Source organism: Amblyraja radiata, chromosome 26 (genome assembly GCF_010909765.2).
Source record: "Amblyraja radiata isolate CabotCenter1 chromosome 26, sAmbRad1.1.pri, whole genome shotgun sequence".
NCBI lineage: Eukaryota > Metazoa > Chordata > Chondrichthyes > Rajiformes > Rajidae > Amblyraja > Amblyraja radiata.
Window position 1 is genome coordinate 29,060,604 of NC_045981.1, and position 24,265 is coordinate 29,084,868.

At 44.7% G+C, this 24,265-nt stretch overlaps 1 protein-coding gene across 1 annotated transcript in view; it reads right to left on the minus strand.

Moving 5' to 3' along the window:
* The window catches only part of LOC116988104, a 30,965-nt gene extending 8,118 nt beyond the window's left edge, over nt 1-22,847 (minus strand). Inside the window, exons 1-8 of the mRNA XM_033044581.1 lie at nt 22,678-22,847; nt 21,726-21,835; nt 21,352-21,468; nt 21,183-21,213; nt 19,802-20,101; nt 17,285-17,361; nt 16,578-16,890; nt 15,472-15,473 (exon numbers count right to left, since the gene is read on the minus strand). Coding sequence (XP_032900472.1) covers nt 16,810-16,890; nt 17,285-17,361; nt 19,802-20,101; nt 21,183-21,213; nt 21,352-21,468; nt 21,726-21,835; nt 22,678-22,765 — 804 coding nt within the window. The 5' untranslated portion in view covers nt 22,766-22,847 and the 3' untranslated portion in view covers nt 15,472-15,473; nt 16,578-16,809. The remainder of the gene's footprint in view (nt 1-15,471; nt 15,474-16,577; nt 16,891-17,284; nt 17,362-19,801; nt 20,102-21,182; nt 21,214-21,351; nt 21,469-21,725; nt 21,836-22,677) is intronic.
* Between the last annotated feature and the right edge of the window lie 1,418 nt (nt 22,848-24,265).

The window sequence follows — 24,265 nt, forward strand, 5'->3', positions numbered from 1 at the left end:
GAGATTACAGTATGTTTGTGCCAGGGACACCTGTCCATGAATGTACTTCTAGAGAGACGTAGACCAGGGCTAAATCCGCTCACTTTTTTTTTTTTTTTTTTTTTTTGTCTTGGAGGCTGGAAACAAGAGATTTTCAAATAGATTGTTATTCACATGCAACATTTAAAAATTTACATCTATTAACTTTTTTCAGATTTGTACAGAGTTTTTTAAAAATCTGGTATTTTAAGCTTGTATTAAACCACACTCTAAGGTTTCTTATCATTTCCAAAGGGGAGCAAAGCCACAGTAGCCCTCCTCTCTGACACTCTAGATAAAACTGGGCCAAGCCCAGAGAAGCTGGCTGGTCCTCTGGCCCACAAGGAAATCTCAGGTTAATTATCCACTTCCCTAATTCCATGTCTTGCTGCTTATCTGGGAGATGAGAAATGGCCTGATCTGGGCCTCCAGTACAATGAATGCTCTTGCCTGTTCTAAAATGCCTGAGCTTTAATATGTCCGGTTTAAAAGTTTATATCGGAACAAAGTCGATCACTGCATCTCGATGCCTTGTTAAACTTGGATGGATTTCAAACCCCCATGATAAACCTGGGTGTAGTATTTAAATCGACGTGAAAGACTACTGGAATTTGACAGCATTTTATTGGGTTGGTTGTAAAATGTCTAGTTTCACCTTAATAAATGATGTTGTCTCGCTTAGTGTAAACCAATAAGCAGGGACTGTTCTTGCCAAGGAACATTTAAAGGAGCAGGCAACACAGCAGCAATGCCCCTGATGTTAGGGTGAAGAAGATCCTCAACAACGTTTACTGAGGAGTGAAGCTGTGAAGTGTTACATGCAGTTGGATAATTTGGAGGAATTATCTGTTTGCTCAACTCTCAAAGGCTGTTTGGATTTAAAGTGGCATTAGAACCAATGCACTAAGTTGCAGAAGTGAAATCTGTGGGTCTGTTAGAGGAAAGTCTGCTCACTTGTGAGACGTGTAAAGCGCAGGCACTTATTGCTGCCACAAGTTTTCACGGGTAGTGTCGTTTATAAATGGGGAAGCGGATTTACCTAAACATGTGACGGTTGGAATTTAAGCATTGGCTATTTCTTGTTGGGGATAATATGTATTAACTACAGAGATTAGCAATTAAGATCATTAATGATGCACTTTATTTGGAAGAATTAAGTGTACTTTACAGGTTTAAAAGGGGGCGCTGTCCTGTGCGCGGCTGCCCTGCGAGCAGTTGTCTGTCTTTTCACCATTTTATTTTTATTTTTAGTTAAAGTGTTTTATTTGGAGGTCTAGACTTTTTTGTGTGGGGGGGGGGGAGGGGGAAACTACCTTTCAGGGTCCCTACCTGGTCGGAGAGGCAGCTTTTCTCCGGGCTGCAGCTTCGACTCGTCCTCGCGGCCTACCAGCGGGCCTGGAGCGGCGTTTCCTGTCGGGGACCGCCCAGAACCTCGGCTTCGGCGGCGGCACAGCGCTGGAGCGCTATCGTGGAGCGGGCGATGCCTTGCCCGGGTCGCCGCGCTGGAGCTGAGACCGCCGGGAACAACATCGCGGCCAGCTGCGGGCGGCGGCGCCGAACTTTACATCGGGAGCCTGGGATCTCTCGATGAGATCGCCAGTTGTGGAGCTCCAACCGGCGCGGCCTTGTCGGCTTCGGAAGCCGCGGCCTCCAGTATGGAGGCGGCCGTTCCAGGGTTCCCATGCCGCTGTGAGGAGTCTCCCGACGCCGGAGCACCACCACCCGGTGAGAACGGCCAGGAACATCGGGCCTCCGTAGAGGCAACTGTGGAGGCCTCAATAGGCCCGACTATGGGTGAACTGGGGTTGGGGACTGGACTTTGTGCCTTCCCTCATGGTGGGAGCCATTGTGGGGGGATGTTCTTTGTGTTTAAGACTCTCATTGGTGTTATGTCTGTATTCTTTCTTTGTGTGCTGCAAAATGGCAAAAAGCATTTCACTTCATTACACCTCGGTGTATGTGAATGTGACTAATAAAAACCTTTGAATACATTGAACAACTTCCACACGTACACCCTTTTATACAACTTTCTAGTTGATTTTGGTCTCTATAAACTGAGCTTTGTTGGAAGGTGTTCATGTAACTGACTCCAAATATATAGGCTGCTTCATATTTAAACCTAAGGCACAAATTAAAACAAAAGTCTAAACCCAATGTGAAACATCACCAGCATAGGAATCGTCTTAGAATTAGAAAATTCAGATACAGATTCCAGACTATAAATGATTACATTTTCACATCTTTACTTTGCTACCAATCTCGGCACTGCAAGATCTCAGTCGGGTGAATTGCGATGTAAAGTAGCAGTAAATTGGCGTGTCATTGCACACCCTGCCTCATTTTTTCCCCTTGATTTGCTGCCACCTGTTTTGCCAACATGCTGAAGCTGAATTTGATTTATTTCACTGAAATCCCACTACTCGCCTGTTGCATGTCTTAAAAACAAAAGTAAAGATCTCAGTGAGAGAAGATTCATCAACTTGCCCAAACTTGAATCTGAAGGTGTTGCAGTGCAAAGCATTTTTAAATGGCACGATGACCAACGCTATGCAGCAATTTGCAGAGAATATTTATTAACCAGAAATGCAGGTTTGTTTTGAAATGTTCTAATAATGTGTGGACTGTGGGGAGAGGAGCGGATCTGAAACTCGTTCTGTAGAAGTCTTTTTTCTCTAGATGGTGTGTATTATAATTGATCTACTGGTCTATGATCGATTAGTGTCTGGGTAATTAGAGCCTCCACATTTGGATGCTTTGAGAGGTTGTAGGCCACGTCCATGCTGTAAGCCACACACATAAAGAGTGCAACATCCGAGGCCATGTTTAATATCTTCCTGATGCCATTTTGTCACAAGTAAATCACTTTTCCCAACCTGGTGAAACTTAACTTGACCAAATTCATCCATTCCTCTTCCAGCTTTTTCTTTTATACATTTTCAGTGCAGTTTGTCTATGATATCCTGCAGAATTCTACCTAATGCACTGAAATTCCTATCTGATTTCCATCTTATTTTTGAAATCTCCTATCGTTTAAAAAATAAAATTAAAAAAAATGACAAGGTATTCCTGGGATTTATTTGTCACCATCCTAATCCTGAATGTACATTCTCAACTCACATAGAATGTAGGATCTAACTACCCAGACACTAATGGGTCACAGACCAGTTAATCAATTCTCAACTGGAGTTCAATCTTAAATTGTGTCTGTTGCGGAGAAATTCTGCTTCCGTAACATCACAACAATCAGCGTTGGTTGGTCCACACCTCCTGGGGTTGTTGTGGTTAGGCTGCCCTTTTCTATTCCACAGTAATTGATAGAGGACCTCGACAAACAGGTGATTCATACCCACTCCCAGAGCGGTGGTCTCCCCATTGGAGTTTTGTCCATGTTCTGTACAAATCGTAGAATGCATATTCATTAAAGCAGAGCTCGTGGTATATTTACTAATGACGGCCAACTTGCCTTTCCTTAAGTACACAGACTGGACCTGTTGGGTGCAGAGCAGCAATGTCATTTCTCTCTGTACATGTAAGGCCAGAGAAACGAACACATTTGAGCAGTGTTGTGATTATTGGCTGTTTTGTGTCAATGTTACTGAAGATTGCATCATCCTGTAATGTTATTTGTCGATGTTCTTGTGCTAAGTCTGATGGGTGGGGTTCTGCTCTGACCATGTGTGTGAAACTTGGTCTGTTGTCGTGCCTCGGGGATGTTCACCTGGTCAGTGTTGTGTCTCAACACCTTGTACAGGCCTTGTTTTAAATGGACAGATACTTAATGAGGCAATTATCAATGTTAGCAATCAATAATCCGATGCAAGTTAATTGATGATCGGCTGATCAGTTGGGGGTTAATGTCGGTCCCAAACATCCAAGCGAAAAAGGAAGGTAAAAAGAAACGAGAAACACCTAATGGGACACAAAATGCTGAAGTAATTTAGCGGGATGGACAGCATAGAGTGGACAAGGATAGGTGAATACTTCAGAATGAACCAACCCGGAATGTAACTTATCTGTGTTCCCCAGGGATGCTGTCTTACCACCCTGAGTTACCCTGCATTTTATGCCCTCCTTTGTAGACCAGCATCTGCTGACCTGTGACAATCTGTCTGTGTGTCAGCCTTGGATCAGAACATGCTTGTAGCCTGCACATTGCCACTGATGGTCAAATAGACCTTTGATCATTGCTGCCTGGGTTTATAGTTGCAGACTGTATCCCTGGTGCTATAACTTGCTGGGGATAGTGAGTTTTCTATAACAAAGAAAATTTGAGCATCTTCAGGATGGCTTTGTGATTTTTGGGGCAAAGAGGGAGGGAAAAGTGCGTGGGCATGCAATGGAAGATTTTCTTCTAGTCTTCATTCTTGTGTGGATAATGTTGCCCCTAGAAAAACGTGGCCAAGTGTTGCATTCACTCACTCTGCTATGCCACAGTTTAATAGGAAAACAACATGCTTTATTGTGGTGTTTTGGTTGTCAGTTGAAAGTATTTGAGGATGTGGGATCCATTTATTAATGTTTTCATATACAGGACAATGGAGAACATAAAACATTTTGCAAAGTAATTGTAGCTTTCAGGGGATTGTTACACTAAGACACTGCTCAACAATTATAGGGTTCAGAGTTTTTAGGATGCAGTGTTTCGCCATTTGAGAGTAATTGCGTTGACGTGAATATTGTCTGTCTTTCATGCCTTTACTGAAAGGAGGTGTTGAACTAACCTTTCAAATTTGTTACCTGTAAAAATGTGGTGTGTCTGTACTTCTGTATCTATTATGGTCCAACTTAAAATCTGTCGTTTGCAGTGACTTCGCTGAGTTCCAACTCACAAATTTAAAGGAAGATGGATTCTAAAATAGTTTTAAATCGTAGAAACATCAGGAATATATTTACATGGTTGGAACTTAAAAATAACTTGTTTTGAGCCGTTATATCAAATTAAATTAGACCAAATGTTTTTTTGCCACTTGGAACTGATTGTTGAATCTGTCACTGTGACATCTCCAGCCCAGAGTCTTTGTCAACATACTAATACATGGAACAAGGCACACAGATTGTCACAGTGCCAGTTCAGGGTGGCATTTCCAATGAACTGATGCATATGCAAAAGACAAATAAAGGACAATTGTTCTAAACTTTATTAATGTTCATGATCTATATCATATCATCCCACACTAATGCTTCAGGTTGGTTGAACTGCAGTAAGCATCCAATGCTGCAAGCCTCCGTTTGTCCTGAGATTCTTCAATCTTGGATATGTCCAGTGATGCTGTTTTGTGTTTTGTGACAGTGTACCCCTAACCTCCTCTGTTTTCCGTTTGTGACATTAACCCCTAACCTCCTCCGTTTTCAAATATAGAATTTATTTTTAATTTTAATTTGATTTTATATCTTTTAGTTACTAGTTTATTAAATTAGAAGTGATTGGTTGCAAGATCAAAACAAGAGGGAGGTAGATTGATGGAAGAAAATTCTTTATATGTAGCTTAGCGTTTAACTAACATGGGTATTATGACTGAATATGACCTTTCTGTCCACAGAACAAAGTATATATAACTAATTGTGAAGTCTGGAACAGTTAGATTCTGTGAGTGTGAGATAAAGAAGTGTCGTCACTGTCAGGAGATATTACAAATGCTTGGGTGACCACAGTTTGGAAACTACTAACACATTAATGTGGTCCCTTGTAGTCAAAAAGCCACTATGGCCATTGCGCTGTTCATCTTGCAACTTCCTTCTCTCAAAGATCATATTATTATTGAGCTTTCACTGTTTTATGTATGGACTTTCTCTGATTATCTGTGTGGAAGTTAAAGTTTGTTTCCTTGAAGTTTGAAGTGCTCTGGGTACTTTTTTTGTAGTTACATGGTAGATTTGTATTAAATATATAAAAGAAAAATGGAAAAAATGTGGTTTAGTCTTCAGTTTGTTCAAATATCGTGGAACAAACACTAACTACACTACACCGTTCTGACAATGAGGGAGTGGGTGTGAAAGTTGGTGTCGAGGAAATTGACAGAGGAAAATTACAGGAAAAGCAGACTTTGAGCTTTGCTTCAAGAGACTTTATTGCAGGATATGGAGAGATGGTGGCAGTTCTGTCTTTACAGCAGAATTAGCCAACAGTTATACAGCCCAGTAAACAATTTTTTATCTGTTAGATTCGATTATAGAAAAAATACTTCATCCTTGGCCAAACGTTTCCTGTTATTGATGTCTTGTACATGGGTATTAATTATTTCATTAGTCATAATATACTTTTTTATGATCTTATTCAACAACAGCTGGTTAATACAAGTCAAACATGGAATAATGTCAAGACGCCCTTATCTCATCTTTCACTGCCCCTCCCTGAGCCGATCATAAGCACGCATTGTCAGCAACGTTTCTGCTCTACTATTGCTGTTGTGTTTTGTTCACCGACGCCACGCATTCCGAGACAATAAACGCGTGTTGGCGCAGCGATAGAATTGCTGTCTTGCATCGAATGCAGTGCCAGAGACCCGGGTTCGATCCTGACTGTGGGTTCTGTCTGTACGGAGTTTGTACGTTCTCCCCTTAACCCACGCGGGTTTTCTCTGGAATCTTCGGTCTCCTCCCACACTCCAAAGATGTACAGGAATGTAGGTTAATTGGCTTGGTAAATGTAAAAATTGTCCCTCGTGGGTCTGGGATAGTGTCAATGTGCGGGGAACGCTGGTCGGCGCGGACCCGTTGGGCAGAAGGGCCTGTTTCCGTGCTGTATCTTTAAACTAAACTAAAAAAGAAAACGTTCCAGGAGATAAGGTGTCTGAAACCTGTTTTGCGCTGCAGCCAGTCAACAAGAGATGCCAATTGCCACATCCTCTCACCCTTGTGTTACCTTATTTAATTCCAACCTTAATTAAGTATCTGGAGATTTTAATCTTTCTTCTACAGTTGGATAACAGGTGATTGATGGTCGGCATGGACTCGATGGGCCGAAGGACCGTTAGCCATAAACAAAACATGAATATGCTGTCCTGGCATGATTTCCTGCAGCTCCCCTCCCCCTCCCACTAGTCACAACAGAGACCGAGCCAGGCTTCAGTAAAAATTATAAATTGTCCCTAGAGTAGTGCTAGTGTTCGGGGATCGCAGGTCGGTATGGACTCGGTGGACCGAAAGGCCTGTTCCTGCACAGTATCTCTAAACTTGTATAATTTATCCAGTTGGTGGAATGAATAGGTGTCTGGTGTGTGAACAATAAGGAGAGTTTTGGGGCTTGCTGATTTAATTCACTTGCTGACAAAGTGCACTGTGTAGCTGCAAACTTGCTGTGGGTGTGGTTGGCAAACAGGAACTCGGGCTGTGCTCGGCAGGCCAGGGCATGGTGGCAGGAAACGGCACTGACACAAATCCTGCCTGTGGCACGAGCAGTGTAGTGATCGAGCTCTGGGTGGGAAGTGGCTGCTTGTTCCCTTTTAGCCAAGTTTATCTACTGGTACAAAGTGACAACTAAAACACCATGGGACGAAGTCATCTAAAATAGTACGCATCCAAGTATGAAAGCAAAAATGTTGTTACTTTTCAAGAAGCATTCAGGCCCCTGCGGTGCCCAGCAGTCCTGGAAAATGGCCACGGTGCCTGTAGACAATGAGTGCTCCCTCTCCGGAGACACCCAGGCACGGACATAGGCCTAGAGGATGGGGCAGGCAGTCGGCCTGGGTGAAGCCCCTGGATGCCCAATGCCATGATCCATGAATGATCAGGATGGCCAGGCCCCCCCCCCCCCAGCATCGATGCTCAAAGATTGGCGGAGTGGGGCTGAAGTGTAGCCAGGGTTTGAGGAGCAGCCCCTTCAGATATTTAACGAGGGGCAGCAACCTCTCAAATCCCATCTACATGATGTACACTTCCTAGTGCAGACGGATGAGGAGTCCGTGATGCACTGCACGGCTCTGTGCAACAATCTCCACCTTGGGTCCCTGATGTGAGGGGGAGGGGGAGGGAGGACTCCCGTGTGCAGAGACCACCACTGGGGATTATCTGGCCCTGTTACTACAGGTGGGCAGTAGTGTGGACAGACGGGATAGCTCACTCCCGACCCCTTGTGACTCGTGTAAAATCACTTTGTTTTAATCATCTTTTTGTGATTTTATTGTTCCGATACGATAAACTTTATTCATCCCCGGAGGGTAATTGGTCACAACACACAACAAAGTACACAGACTTGAAATTAAAAGTGAAAAAAGAAAAGGACAAGTCACCTGCTTAAAAAGGGCAGCGCAGTGGGGCAGCTGATAGAACTGCTGCCTCACAGCCCCGGAGACCAAGGGTCGATCCTGAAATGAGGTGCTGTCTGTGTGGAGTTTGCACGTTCTCCCTGTGACCATGTGGGGTTTGTCTGCTTTCCTCCCACATCCCAAAGCCGTGTGGGTTTGTTGGCCTCTGTAAATGGCCCTTAGCGTGTAGGAAGTGGAATAACATAGAACTAGTGTGATCGATGGTCGGCGTGGACTCGGTGGGCTGAAGAGACGGTTTCAATGATGTATCTCTGAACTAAAACCAAGCAATATCGTGAAAATGATTTATCCCTGTTCAACCAATGCCTATTCAATCCAAACTTAAACTGAGATTGATGGTGTCAGCTGGTGAGTTTGGTTAAGTAAGTAACCTGAGTGATTCGAATCACCTAGTTTTGTTGGGCAATTCAGATTGTATTGTCACTATGATAATTACCCTCGAGAGGACAAAACTGTTGCTGAGAAATGTATTAACATCCTGGTAATGAATTTCAAACCAAGCACTATGAATATTTGGCTATGTGTGCATTCTTAAAATGGATCATAGTCCTACCACATGGAAATAAGCCCTTCGGCCCAACTTGTCCACGCCAATCAAGATGCCCCATTTAAGACAGTCCCATTTGGCCCATATCCCTCTAAACCTTTCCCTTCCATGTATCTGTTCAAGTGTCTTTTAAATATTGCTGTAGTACCAGCCTCAACTGCACGCACCACCCCCTGTGTAGAAAAAGTTTTCTTGTTAAATATTTTCCCCTCTCTTTAAACCAATGACCTCAGGTTCTTGATTCCCGTACCGTGGGGGTAAAAGACTCTGAGCATTCACCCTGTCTATTACCCTCATGATTTGATACACTTCTCTTAAGATCACCCCTTGGCCTCCTGCACTCTAAGGAACGAAGTCCTAGCCTGCCCAACCTTTCCCGATAGCTCAGGCCCTGGCAGCATCCTTGTAAATCCTCTCTGCAATCTTCTGCTTAATTACATTGGGTGATGGGTCTGAAATTTGCATGAATTTAATTTGCGTTCTAAAATTTGTCACTTAATGGTAAGACATTAAAGGTTTGGCACACAGTTAGTTCATGGATTAAAGTGCATTAGGGGATAGATAGATTGCAAAGGCCACATCTACATGGCTATCAGTGCAGGCACTAAAGCCTGATTAGAACATGCATTGTTCGATAGTGATTGCAGATTAATAATGGCTCGGTAAATAATGTACAATTTACTGGCTGTTCTCCCTGCGAATCGTCAGAGTGGATCTGAGCACCAGTCATTCGGTATGCCTGGTTCATAGTAAATTTGAAATAACAGAGCACATGATAATCTGTTCATGACATCAGCTGTGGCTTAGTAAGGCCAAGCTGTGGATTAGTAGGGTCACGCTGTCAACTGAATCAGAAGTGTCTGGTTTCCACGCAGACTCCAGAAATTTGAACATACACGTTCTCTACCAACCCCATTCACACATAAATATTGCCCTTTAAATGAGACCGCTGGATTTTATATTTAGGAGACACAGCGTGGAAACAGGCTGTTCGGCCCACAAGCAATTACCCTACACTAGTTCTATCCTACACACGAGGGAAGGTTTATAGAAGCCAATTAACCTAGAATCCTGGACCTATTTGGAATGTAGGAGGAACCTGGAGAAACCCCACTCGGTCACAGGAAGAACATGCGAACTCCGTACAGACAGCACCTGTGGTCAGGATTGAACCTGGGTCTCTGGTGCTGTGAGGTTACCCCATGTGTCGCTCCCTCTTGATGGATTTACTGTAGAAGCTGCTATGCCACTGTCTACAGTTGCAGAATAAAATCTTCCGTGTGACCAGACGGGTCACTCTGCTACTGGAAGGATGTCATTAAGTTGGAAAGAGTGCAGCAGAGATTCGCCAGGATGTTACCTGGGCGTGCGGGCTTGAGTTACAGGGAGAGTTGTGATAGGATGGGACTTTTATTCTTTGGAACACAAGAGGCTGAGGAGTGACCTCATTGAGGTGTACAAGATCACGAGGGGCATGGATAAAGTGAACGCTCAGTTTTTTTTTAGGTTGGAGAATTCTAAAATGAGAGGGCACAGGCTTCAGGTAAGAGGAGAGATTTAATAGGGCCACCTTTTTCACTCACAGGGTAGTCTGTTTCTGGAATGAGCTGCCAGAGGAAACTATATAAGTGGATAAAATAAGGGTGTCAAAGATTACTAGGAGAAGGCAGGAGAATGGGGTTGAGAAGAGAAAAATAGATCAGCCATGATTGAATGGTAGAGTTTACTCAATGGGCTGAATGGCCTAATTCTGCTCCTATGCCTTATGGTCATACAAGTTGGCATTAGTTTATTATTGCATGTGCTGAGATATGGGACAAAGCTTTTGTTTGTGGGTCAAATCATACCATACATTAATACAATCAAGCCATTCGCAAGCACAACAGATTATTGTTCTCTTCCCACCACCTGTGTGCAGAATAGTTTGATCTGAGTTTGAAGGCACTGGGCCTGTACCCGCTGGAGTTTAGAAGGACGAGGGGGTTCCTCATTGAAATTTACTCAGGGCTGCCAACAATGGGTGAGAGTTGGGAATGAGAAATTGCGAGGGACCAAGCCCAATGGCGCGTAGCTTCTGGGGGGGGGGGGGGGGGGGTTGTTGGAGCAGGGTGTCCTCACCCCCAATTGGTACGGAGCTTTTGCATTTTTCAGCTTTAAATTGTGCAATCTGATGCACACTTTTGCGAGTCTTTTAACTTGCACTTGAATACAATATTTATGCTTTAATTGGATTAGCTATGAATAAGGTTAGGCTAAATTACATTCCTAATTACATTCCACAGTAGAGCCAGGCTCCGATTGACAGGTGCAGCACATGAATAATCAGAGAATAAGAGAGGGTGGGTTTCTTAAATGTGTATATTTTAATGCTAGGAGCATTGTAAGAAAAGTGGATGAACTTAGAGCCTGGATTGACACCTGGAAGTATGATGTTGTGGCGATCAGTGAAACATGGTTGCAGGAGGGCTGTGATTGGAAACTAAATATTCCAGGATTTCGTTGCTTCAGGTGTGATAGAATTGGAGGGGCAAGAGGTGGAGGTGTTGCATTGCTTATCAGGGAAGATATTACAGCAGTGCTTTGGCAGGATAGATTAGAGGGCTCGTCTAGGGAGGCTATTTGGGTGGAACTAAGAAATGGGAAAGGGGTAGCAACACTTATAGGGGTGTATTATAGACCGCCAAATGGGGAGCGAGAATTGGAAGAGCAAATATGTAAGGAGATTGCAGATATTAGTAGTAAGCACAAGGTAGTGATTGTGGGAGATTTCAATTTTCCACACATAGACTGGGAAACACATTCTGTAAATGGGCTGGATGGGTTGGAGTTTGTAAAATGTGTGCAGGATAGTTTTTTGCAACAATACATAGAAGTACCTACTAGAGAAGGGGCGGTACTGGACCTCCTGTTAGGAAATGAGATGGGTCAGGTGGCAGAGGTATGCGTTGGGGAACAGTTCGGGTCCAGTGATCACAATACCATTAGTTTCAATATAATTATGGAGAGGGACAAAACTGGACCTAGGGTTGAGATTTTTGATTGGAGAAAGGCTAACTTTGAGGAGATGCGAAAGGATTTAAAAGGAGTAAATTGGGACACTTTGTTTTATGGGAAAGATGTGGAAGAGAAATGGAGTACATTCAAAGGTGAAATTTTAAGAGTACAGAATCTTTATGTCCCTGTTCGGTTGAAAGGAAATTGTAAAAATTGTAAAGAGCCATGGTTTTTCAAGGGAAATTGGACACTTGGTTCGGAAAAAGAGGGATATCTACAATAGTTATAGGCAGCATGGAGTAAATGAGGTGCTTGAGGAGTATAAAGAATGTAAAAAGAATCTTAAGAAAGAAATAAGAAAAGCTAAAAGAAGATATGAGGTTGCTTTGGCAAGTAAGGTAAAAGTAAATCCGAAGGGTTTCTACCGCTATATTAATAGCAAAAGGATAACGAGGGATAAAATTGGTCCATTAGAGAGTCAGAGTGGCCAACTATCTGCAGAGCCAAAAGAGATGGGGGAGATATTGAACAGTTTCTTTTCTTCGGTATTCACCAAGGAGAAGGATATTGAATTATGTGAGGTAAGGGAAACAAGTAGAGTAGCTATGGAAACTATGAGGATCAAAGAAGAGGAAGTACTGACACTTTTGAGAAATATAAAAGTGGATAAGTCTCCAGGTCCGGACAGGATATTCCCTAGGACATTGAGGGAAGTTAGTGTAGAAATAGCAGGGGCTATGGCAGAAATATTTCAAATGTCATTAGAAACGGGAATAGTGCCGGAGGATTGGCGTACTGCGCATGTTGTTCCATTGTTTAAAAAGGGGTCTAAGAGTAAACCTAGCAATTATAGACCTATTAGTTTGACGTCAGTGGTGGGCAAATTAATGGAAAGAATACTTAGAGATAATATATATAAGCATCTGGATAAACAGGGTCTGATTAGGAACAGTCAACATGGATTTGTGCCTGGAAGGTCATGTTTAACTAATCTTCTTGAATTTTTTGAAGATGTTACTCGGGAAATTGATGAGGGTAAAGCAGTGGATGTTGTGTATATGGACTTCAGTAAGGCCTTTGACAAGGTTCCTCATGGAAGGTTGGTTAAGAAGGTTCAATGGTTGGGTATTAATGGTGGAGTAGCAAGATGGATTCAACAGTGGCTGAATGGGAGATGCCAGAGAGTAATGGTGGATGGTTGTTTGTCAGGTTGGAGGCCAGTGACGAGTGGGGTGCCACAGGGATCTGTGTTGGGTCCACTGTTGTTTGTCATGTACATCAATGATCTGGACGATGGTGTGGTAAATTGGATTAGTAAGTATGCAGATGATACTAAGATAGGAGGGGTTGCGGGTAATGAAGAAGAGTTTCAAAGTCTACAGAGAGATTTATGCCAGTTGGAAGAGTGGGCTGAAAGATGGCAGATGGAGTTTAATGCTGATAAGTGTGAGGTGCTACATCTTGGCAGGACAAATCAAAATAGGACGTACATGGTAAATGGTAGGGAATTGAAGAATGTAGGTGAACAGAGGGATCTGGGAATAACTGTGCACAGTTCCATGAAAGTGGAATCTCATGTAGATAGGGTGGTAAAGAAAGCTTTTGGTGTGCTGGCCTTTATAAATCAGAGCATTGAGTATAGAAGTTGGGATGTAATGTTAAAATTGTACAAGGCATTGGTGAGGCCAATTCTGGAGTATGGTGTACAATTTTGGTCGCCTAATTATAGGAAGGATGTCAACAAAATAGAGAGAGTACAGAGGAGATTTACTAGAATGTTGCCTAGGTTTCAGCAACTAAGTTACAGAGAAAGGTTGAACAAGTTAGGGCTTTATTCTTTGGAGCGCAGAAGGTTAAGGGGGGACTTGATAGAGGTTTTTAAAATGATGAGAGGGATAGACAGAGTTGACGTGGAAAAGCTTTTCCCACTGAGAGTAGGGAAGATTCAAACAAGGGGACATGACTTGAGAATTAAGGGACTGAAGTTTAGGGGTAACATGAGGGGGAACTTCTTTACTCAGAGAGTGGTAGCTGTGTGGAATGAGCTTCCAGTGAAGGTGGTGGAGGCAGGTTCGTTTTTATCATTTAAAAATAAATTGGATAGTTATATGGATGGGAAAGGAATGGAGGGTTATGGTCTGAGCGCAGGTATATGGGACTAGGGGAGACTATGTGTTCGGCACGGACTAGAGGGGTCGAGATGGCCTGTTTCCGTGCTGTAATTGTTATATGGTTATATGGTTATATGAATGATCTTAGTGTATTCATGTATGGAAATCAGATTATAATCAAATACTTGCTCATGTTGACCAACCTGGGTCTCACTGCACACCTGGTACTACTCCTGACCCTGACTCCAGTTGCATACCTTCTCTCATTCCTGACCCTGAGTCCAGCCTTACACCTAGTACTATTCCAGACCTTGACTCTGGATGCACACTTGCCTTGCTCCTAGCCCCTCTGCACTGACAATATATCTGGCCCACACATAAAGCCCCACAACTGACCCCCTGGACTTAACCTATTACGCTCGTCCACAGGTGCTTGTCTACTGCAGTAATCATTTATGGGGCACTTCACGGATCCATTGGCTTCCTTGTTATCCAACATGTTAGTTACTTTGTCAAACAAGTCATCAGTTGGTTGAACACAATTTCTCATCCCTAAAATTATACTCACTCAGCTGTATAAATATTCTGTTACCATTTCCTTAATTTTCCTAACAAACTGTCCTGAAGTCATTTTCACCCCCAATATTTTCATTATTTTGGTGTCTTCCTCTCAGCTGGGACTTTTCCGAAATGCAAGATCTAATAACTATATATTTAAGCAATATTATTCTATTAAATGTGTTAATATGAGAGTACATATGGCGAGTACGGGACGACAGATGGCACAATGGGCTAAGTGTTCGGCTGGCAACCGGAAGGTAGCTGGTTCGAATCCCGCTTGGAGTGCATACTGTCGTTGTGTCCTTGGGCAAGACACTTCACCCACCTTTGCCTGTGTGTGTCCTTGGGCAAGACACTTCACCCACATTTGCCTGTGTGTGTGAATGTAATTATGTGAAGCACTTTGGGGTCAATGCAAGTTGACTAAAAATGTGCCATATAAATAAAGAAATTTAATTTACATAATATTTTCTGTGGTATTCATAATACATATCATTCAAAATGATAAAAAAGATCTTTGTTTTGATTGCACCTACCAACATGCATACATTATTAGATTACAGTTAATATGTACCAATTTTTTGTTCCATTGCTCATGAGATATTTTTGTCTCATTAATTAAACAACGAGATTGGGGACATTTCTATTCAACCTGTCAAAGGAATTGGGGGAGGGGGTTAGAAATAGTCAGTGAGGTAAACAAACAGAATAGTTGAGTGGCAAATGACAATAGTGATTTCCAATATTTAACTGAAGGAAATAATGGGTTATCGGCGCTGTATATTGTGACACCTTGCATGTCATTTTAATATTACACTTATCCCATCCCCCTGGATATTCCGGATTAATAAATTAAGGTTTTGTCAACTAATTACAAATCAGGCTAATTACAAATCAATTAGCCAACTCCGAAACACGAAGCGCTGAGCATTGGGATCCAGACATCACGGACAAATGGCCTCAGTTCCCCGCTCACATCTGGCAGTGCTCTCCGTCTGAACCAGGGGCCACGGAGCGTTTTGGAAAGTGGGGAGGCTGACCGATCACCGATCACTGGCCTTGGGGATACCCGGCGAGGGAGTGGAGCAACCGAGTGGGGAGAGGGTGTGGAAGGGGGGTGTGTCCCCTCTCATGGTAGGGACTTTTTGAAATCATTTTATTTTATTTTATTTCTTTATTTTAAAATGTTTTTTTATTTTTTTTGTTTATTTTATTAGAAGCTAATACAGTACAAAACAGTACAGTGGCACCTAATTTTAGGTGCCAACTATGTCATACTTTTTGAAATTTGATGTATTAAAATCATGTTTTAGTGCATTGTAGAAGTATGATTTCAATGTTTTTTGTTTAAGTATTTAAGATATAAAGTATTTTTATGGGGTAACTTTTTCCACACAAAGGTGTATGGAACAAGCTGCCGGAGGAGGTAGTTGAGGCAGGGACTACCCAACATTTGAGAAACAGTTAGACCGATACATGGATAGAACAGGTTTGGAGGTATGGACCAAAAGCAGGTAGCATAGCTGGGACATGTTGGCGGGTGTGGGGCAAGTTGTGCCAAAGGGCCTGTTTTCACACTGTATCACTCTATGACTACATTATACCTCCACCATGCATGAATGCTTCAAAATCAAGTGGCTGAGTTTTATTTCCATATACTCAAGCATAGAAACATAGAAAATAGGTGCAGGAATAGGTCATCGGCCCTTCGAGCCAGCACTGCCATTCAATATGATCATGGCTGTTCATCTAAAATCAGTACCTCTTTCCTGTTTTTCCCCCATATCCCTTGATTTCGTTAGCCCCAAGAGCTAAATGTATCTCCCTTAAAAACATCCAGTGAATTGGCCTGCACTGCCTTCTGTGGCAGAGAATTCCACAGATTCACAACTCTCTGCGTGAAGAAAGTTTGTCCTCATCTCAGTCCTAACTGGCCACCCCTTTATTCTTAAACTGTGACCCATGGTTCTGAACGTCCCCAACATCAGGAACATTTTTCCTGCAGTTACAGTAAGTGAAAATCTAGCAGGCAAGCAGGATGCTTTCACCAACCACCCCCATTTGAAGTCCACTATCTGCCACCTTATTCTGCAGGTTTCCATCTTAATGTCTTCATTAAAAAGACAACCGATTCTTCATATTGTGTTCCATATAATTTGCAATGTCATTCACACTTGGCACAGGAGCAATTCTTGTCTTCTACTAGACCATGCTTTTGTAGAACAACACCATTTTGTAAACTAATATATCCGACTGATAGCACTTTCAAGAGCAAGTTGGGCCGAAGGGCCTGTTTCCACGCTGTATCATTCAATTAATATAATATCTTCATCCTTTGAGCTTTTGAGAGTTTCCTGTCTCTCTTTGTCGCCACTTGCGTACAAATGTTGCAACACTGTCGAAGAACAATAAAGATTAGATTATTGAGAAGATATTTCTTAAACTTTGCTCTCCCCCCCCTCCCTCTGTCTCTCCCTCTCCCAACCTCTCTCTCTGTCTCTCCCTCTCCCCCTCTCTCCCTCTCACAACCTCTCACTCTCTCTCCCCCCTCTATCCCCCTCCCTCTCCCCCTCCCACTCTCCCTTTCCCTACATTCCATGAATATTTATGTGATAAGTGATAGGAGAATTAGGCCATTTGGCCCATCGAATCCACTCCACCATTTAATCATGGCTGATCTATCTCTCTCTCTCCCCCTCTCTCTATCCCCCCTCCTCTCTCTCTCTATCCCCCCCTCCTCTCTCTCTCTATCCCCCCCTCCTCTCTCTCTCTCCCCCTCTATCTCTCACCTTCTGACAGCTTGGAATGATCTTTACAAGGGCCATCTGTGAGATTTTTCTTCCGGGAATTTTTCTTCCAATAAATACTAGATTGGGAGGGAGAGATAGATCAGCCATGATTGAATGGCAGAGTAGACATGATGGGCCGAATGGCCTAATTCTGCACCTATTGTCCATTGTCTCTGGGGAAGGATGTGCGGGCTCTGGACAGAGGGTCCAGGAACGAGTGAGTTAACGTTTACGATGAGCGTTTGTCGGCGCTGGGCCTGTACTCGCTGAAGTTTAGAAGAATGAGGGGGGGGGGCACCTAATTGAAACTTCACCCGAACAGTGAAAGACCCGGATAGAGTGGATGTGGAGAGGATGTTTCCACTAGTGGGAGAGTCTAGGACCAGAGGGCACAGCCTCAGAATTAAAGGACGTTTCTTTAGGAAGGAGATGAGGAGGAGAGAGAGAGAGGGGGGAGAGAGAGAGAGAGAGAGAGGAGGAGTGAGGGAGGGAGGGAGGGAGAGGTAAACATACCATCCAACGACAGCGATGATGATCGGAGTGATGATCAGAGCGACGATCCCAACACAAATCCAACCTATGGCACCAGTTGGCAGACCTGGATGGGAAACATGACTTCAATATCTGATCCCTCCCCCTCCCTCTCCCTCTCTTTCTCTCTCTCCTCCCCACCCCCCCCCCCCCCCTCACCCCTCCCCCCCCTCTCTCTCACTCTCTTCTCTGTCTCAATGCATTGAGTTTAGAAGTTGGGAGGTCACGTTGCAGTTGTACAAGATGTCGGTGAGACCACGTTTAGAGTATTGTGTTCAGTTCTGGGCACCGCATTACAGGAAAGATGCCGTCGAGCTTGGAAAGGGCGCGGAGAAGATTTACGAGGATGTTGCCGGGACTCGAGGGGCCTGAGCTACAGGAAGAGGTTGGGGCAGGCGGGGACTCTATTCCTTGGAGCGCAGGAGGATGAGGGGCGATCTTATAGAGGCGTACAAAATCACCAGAGGAATAGGTCGGGTAGACGCACAGAGTCTCTTGTCCAGAGTAAGGAAAATGAGGACCAGAGGACATGGGTTTAAGGTGGTTGTGGGGGTGGGGGTGGGGGTGGGGGTGGCGGGTGCGATGGGGAAGTGGGGGGGGTCGGGGGCGGGGGAAGGGAGATTTAATAGGCCAACATTTCCACACAGAGGGTGGTAGGAGTACGGAATGAGCTGCCGGAGGAGGTAGTTGAGGCTGGGACCAGCACAAATAATCCCACAGATTCACCACCCTCTGGCTAAAGAAATTCCTCCTCATCTCCTTCCTAATGGAACATCCTTAAAACATCACCATAATTAATGAGTGTTTAAACACCTTAAGTTTAATTAAATGTTATGTTAGGGAGGAATGGAATTATATATCATAATTCCAAGAATTATCCCTAAATGTAAAAATTGCAATTCAGTCAGAAGATAAAAGCTACCTTGCATTAAACAGTCCGTGAGTGGGGAGAAGAAAATGTTTCTTTCCCGCAACAGTTATATTGCAAAATGTTTTAATTTTACGATGTAACTACCAGGATATCATATATATATATATAAGCATTCATGCAGACTTATCCATAACAATCTATCCTGGAATTCTCTAACTCAAAAATAATCCCATTATAAAACTTCGATACATCTTGTGACTCGAGGACCAGAGGACATGGGTTTAAGGTGAGGGTGGGGGGGGGGGGAAAGTAAGATTTAATAGGACAACTTTTCCACACAGAAGGTGGGTGGGTGTATAGAATGAGCTGCCGGAGGAGGTAGTTGAGGCAGGGACTATCACTACACTTGGACAGGTACATGGATAGGACAAGTTTGGCGGGATATGGGCAAACGCGGGCAGCAGGTGGGACTAGTGTAGATGGGGCATGTTGGGCCGAAGGGCCTGTTTCCACGCTGTATCTCTCTGCATTTCATTCCGACCGATTCCTAATCTTGTCTCTCTCAGGATACGGGAAATCTCCGGGAAAACGGAGCGGACGATCTCTACGATGTCAATCAGAGTTTGGAGTATTGGAATGAATCGACAGACAGAGAGAATTGTCCGACTCAAATCCATATTTCATAACCTTCAGGGAACTGTAGGCTGATGTGTAGCAGGTGGTGCAGCGGTAGAGTTGCTGCCTCACAGCGCCAGAGACCCGGGTTCGATCACGACCACGGGTGCTGTCTGTATGGAGTTTGCACGTTCTCTCCCCATGACCTCTATGGGTTTTCTCCGGTTTCCTCCCACACTCCAAAGACGTGTGGGTTGGGAGGTTAATTAGTTTCGGTAAAGATTGTAAAATTGTCCCCCAGTGTGTGTAGGATAGTGTTAGTGTGCGGCGATCGCTGGTCGGCATGGACTCGATGGGACGAAGGGCCTGTTTCCACGCTGTATCTCCAAACTAAACTAGTGTGTGAACGGGCGATCGCTGGTCAGCACGGACTCGATGGGCCGAAGGGCCTTGTTTCCGCGCTGTATCGCTCTACGACTCTGAACCATAGTTCTACTTACCAACAACGTTGATAGCTACGATGTTACTCCGGTTGGAGTTGAAGGTCTCATTGCGAATTTCTGCTTTGTAACTGCAGCTATAGTTCCCGCTATCTGCCATGCTAATGTTGGGGATGCGGAATTCCACTGTGTCGTTGGGTAATCGAGTGGTTTTCCAGGAACTCCCTGTGTCTGTTCCATCTTTAGTTAGCCGGAACGAGTGTGCGCTATAATTTTCTGGGGCACTGCAGATTATCCAAACACTTTCTCCCGGTCTGTATGGTCCAGGCATCGTGGTCAACTTGGCACCTTCTAGTAGAGCTGAAAGGACAGGAAACGCACGACTCAGAAACAGAGAAACAGCAACAATAGGTGCAAGAGTGGGCCTCTCTCTCTCTCCCTCCCTCACTCCACTTTCCCACCCAGAGTGTTGTGAATCTGTGGCCATTTGGGACTGTGATGAGGAGAAACTTTTCCACCCAGAGAGTTGTGAATCTGTGGCCATTTGGGACTGTGATGAGGAGAACCGTTTCCACTCAGAGAGTTGTGAATTTGTGGAATTCTCTGCCTCAGAGGACAGTGGAGGCCGGTTCTCTGGATACTTTCAAGAGAGAGCTAGATAGAGCTCTTAAAGACAGTGGAGTCAGGGGATATGGGGAGAAAGCAGGAACGGGGTACTGATTGTGGATGATCAGCCGTGATCGCATTGAATGATGGTGCTGGCTCGAAGGGCCGAATGGCCTACTCCTGCACCTATTGTCTATTGGTTGGTGCAAAATTTGAACCACCATAGAAACCTCTCTCTCTCTCCCTCCATACACCCACCACCTTCTGTGTGGAAATGTTGCCCCTCAGGTTCCTATTCAATTTTTCCTGCCCCCTGTATCTCTCACATTAAACCCATGTCATCTGGTTCTTGATTCCCCTACTCTGGGCAAGAGACTCTATGCGTCTACACAATCTATTCCTCTGGTGATTTTGTACACCTCTATAAGATCACCTCATCCTCCTGCACTCCAAGGAATAGAGTCCCAGCCTGCCCCAAACTCTCCCTGTAGCTCAGGCCCCTCGAGTCCCGGCAACATCCTCATAAATCTTCCCCGCGCCCGTTCCAGCTCGACGACATCTTTCCTGTAACACGGTGCCCAGAACTGAACACAATACTCTAAATGCGGCCTCACCAACAATATTGTCAGTCAGAAAATCATCCACAATTGTGTAATTGTCAGGAAATTAACAGTCAGGAAAAAAAGCTGTCATGCATTAAAACAGTCCAAAGCAGGGGAGATAAAATTGTTTCTTCCCCGCAGCATGCAGGAAACATTCTTATTAAATTATATAATATGATTAGCAGAACATACTCAATATTGCCATGATCTATAAACAAAGACATTGGACCTACGTTTGAAAATTTGCCGTGTTTCAATGCCATTCTGTGAATAAAATTGAACAGAGTTAATAACTTTGTATAAAAATGAGAGAGAGGGAGAGAGAGTGATAGAGAGGGAAAGGGGGGGGGGGAGGGGAGAGGGAGGGGGAGAGAGATTTAATGATATTTAGTTATTACTTACACAAAAATAATGACGTTCAATAATATTGCATCCAGTAAACGCTGTTTTGTTTATCATCGGTGGGATACAACCTAGATCATCGCAAACTACTCTTTCCTGGAGAGACAGGGAGAGAGAGTGAGAGAGAGGGGGAAGAGAGAGAGAGTGAGAGAAAGGGGGGGGAGGGAGAGGGGGAGAGACAAAGGGGAAGAGACAGAGGGGGAGAGACAGGTAGAGGAGGCATTAGTATCAGTTTCTCATACTCCCAAAATTGCTCAACCCCTCCCCCGCCCTTTTTTCTCCCCTCCCCCCCCCCCCCCCCCAATCTCTTGCTCTCTTCCCCCTCCCTCTCTCTCTCTCTCAATCAAAGTTACACAGCGATAAAAAATACTTACATTAATTATAATATATATTTTTTGGCAATTTTGGAAAGACTGGATTTGTGGCATCGTTTGAACTCCTGAATCTTTACACGTGTAATGTTGTTTCTCTGGGATGACATTTCCTAAATCAAAATAGGGCATTTGAGTTGAGTGTAGTTTATTGTCCCGTGTACCGAGGTACAGTGAAAAGCTTTCTTGTCACATGCTATCCAGTCAGCGGGAAGACTGTACATGATCACAATCAAGCCGTCCACAGTGTAGATACAGGATAAGCGGAATAACGTTTAGTGCAAGGTAAAGTTCATTAAACTAAAGAGTTTCCTGTTGAGCTAGTCATCTTCTAAATCCTCATCACATTTGTCCTCCCTCACTCTCACTTACAAAGTGTCTACCTCACCCTCCCCCCGCTCTCTCCCTCTTTCACCCCCCCTCCCCCATGCTTTCTCTTTCCCCTCTCTCTGTGCCCTCCCCCCTCTCACGAACACACTCAAAACTCTCATTCACATACACACACAGTGAAAGTTAAGGGAATGGGGAGGGAGGGAGCGTGGAAATTTATCGGAACCACGTACTCTCTCTCTCTTCCTTCCCCCCTCTCTCTCTCATACACACACCCTCCCTCCCCCTCTTTCTCTCTTCCCCTCCCTCTCCTCTCTCTCTCCCTTCCACTCTTTCTTTCTCTCTCTCTCTCTCTCTCTCTCAAACTTTCCCAAACTTTCCAAGACTTTCTCAACCTTCCCCACCCCTCCCTCCCTCACCCTCCCAGCCTGCCTCCCTCACCCTCCCTACCTCCCCCCCCCTCCCTCACCCTCCCTCCCTCCCTCCCTCACCCTCCCTCCCCCCCCCCTCCCTCACCCTCCCACCCCCTCCCTGCCTGCCTCCCTCACCCTCCCTCCCTACCTCACCCTCCCTCACCCGCCCCCTCCCTCCCTCCCTGCCTCCCTCACCCTCCGTCTCCTTTCACCTGAAGTGAAGACGGAAGTGAGGGTGAAGAGGGAACAGAGGAATATTCCAGAGACGAAATTCTTCCAGGAGACATTTCTTCCAGACATCTTCGCGTGGAGTGCAGACCATGGAGAATGGCGATCAGAGGAGGTGGAAGGTGAGGGAGAGGCGTGGAAACCCTCTGTCCCTCCCTCCCTCTGCCTGTGGGCGTGTGGGGGGTGGGGGCAGGGGCCGGGCAGGGCAGGGCGGGGCAGAGCGTGTTGGGACGTGTAGTCCTGAACAAAGGTTATACAGGAGCAAGATAGACCAGGCCTCGATATACGCGTAGTATGACGCGTGTGAGTGTGGACGCCATTTTATTGGGTTTCCCGCCCACACACCTACATGGCGGCCTCATCTAAATCAAAGATCTTATAGCAGAGATCTCTGATCTAAATCTTCACCTCACTGCTCCGCTATCCATTGTTCTAATCGTAAATCTAAACGACCCGACCTGTCAGTCTTTAGGTTCCCCAATAAAAAAGAAAGGTGAGAAAATATTATTATTATTTTCAGTCGATATTCTGTGGTGAAAATGTTGTTTTCTGTTCTCCCATCAACGGCCATTGGGGAACTAGGTTTGTCGGTACATTAGAAAGTTATTTGACTTATTTTTAATAGATCGTTACTTACCATAATAATCAAGACAATTTTAACACTTCTGTACGTTTTTGGTTTTGTTCTTGTAAGGGATTGGTCTCCAAAATATGGCCCGCGGGACACATTAGGCCCAGTGACCACGGGGTTTTTCGAGCTCAGATTCGAGTCCGAGAACGCGGCGGCTGTTACCCGTTATGTCCCTCGAATTGTCGAGACATTACAAGCAAAGATCACAAGCCCGCCGTGAAGAAGGGTGTAATCAAATATTATACAACTCTGCTCTAGCATCTTTGGGTGCAATGGTGGGCCGGGGGGTTCGGCGGCAGCGGCGGCGGCAATCAAAGATACGAGAGGAGCTCTGCTCTATAATCTTTGGTCGGAATGGGACGGCTGCGCGTTATAATGTGCTATCGTTCCACTCCCTCTCCCCCTTCTCCCTGTCCCCCCTTCTCCCTCTCCCCCCTTTTCCCCTTCTCCCTCTCCCTCTCCCCCTCCCCCTTCTCCCTCTCCCCCTTTCTCCCTCTCCCCCTTTTCCCCTTCTCTCTCTCCTCCCTCTCCCCCATCTCCCTCGCCCCCCTTCTCTCGATCTCTCTCTCCCCTCTCTTTCCATCTCTCTCTCCCCTCTCTTCTCTCGATCTCTCTCTCCCCTCTCTTCTCTCGATCTCTCGCTCCCCTCTTTTCTGCCGATCTCTCTCTCTCTCTCTCCCTCTCTTCGTGAGAGTTGGCAGCTCTGCTATGCCATGGGTCCAAAAGAGGATAGAAAGAAAATACTTAATGGTCTTTGTAAGAAGATTTTAATAAGCTCTTCTACATTTAAGGTAAATTGACATATTAGAGGCAAAAAGCATCTTCAATATACAGGTCTCTCCACACAACTGAAAACAATTGCATTTAAGTGATATATCATCCGTTCAGGCATGTAGTTATGATCATCTTTTTTCTTATTAGTTAAACCTAAATGATATCTC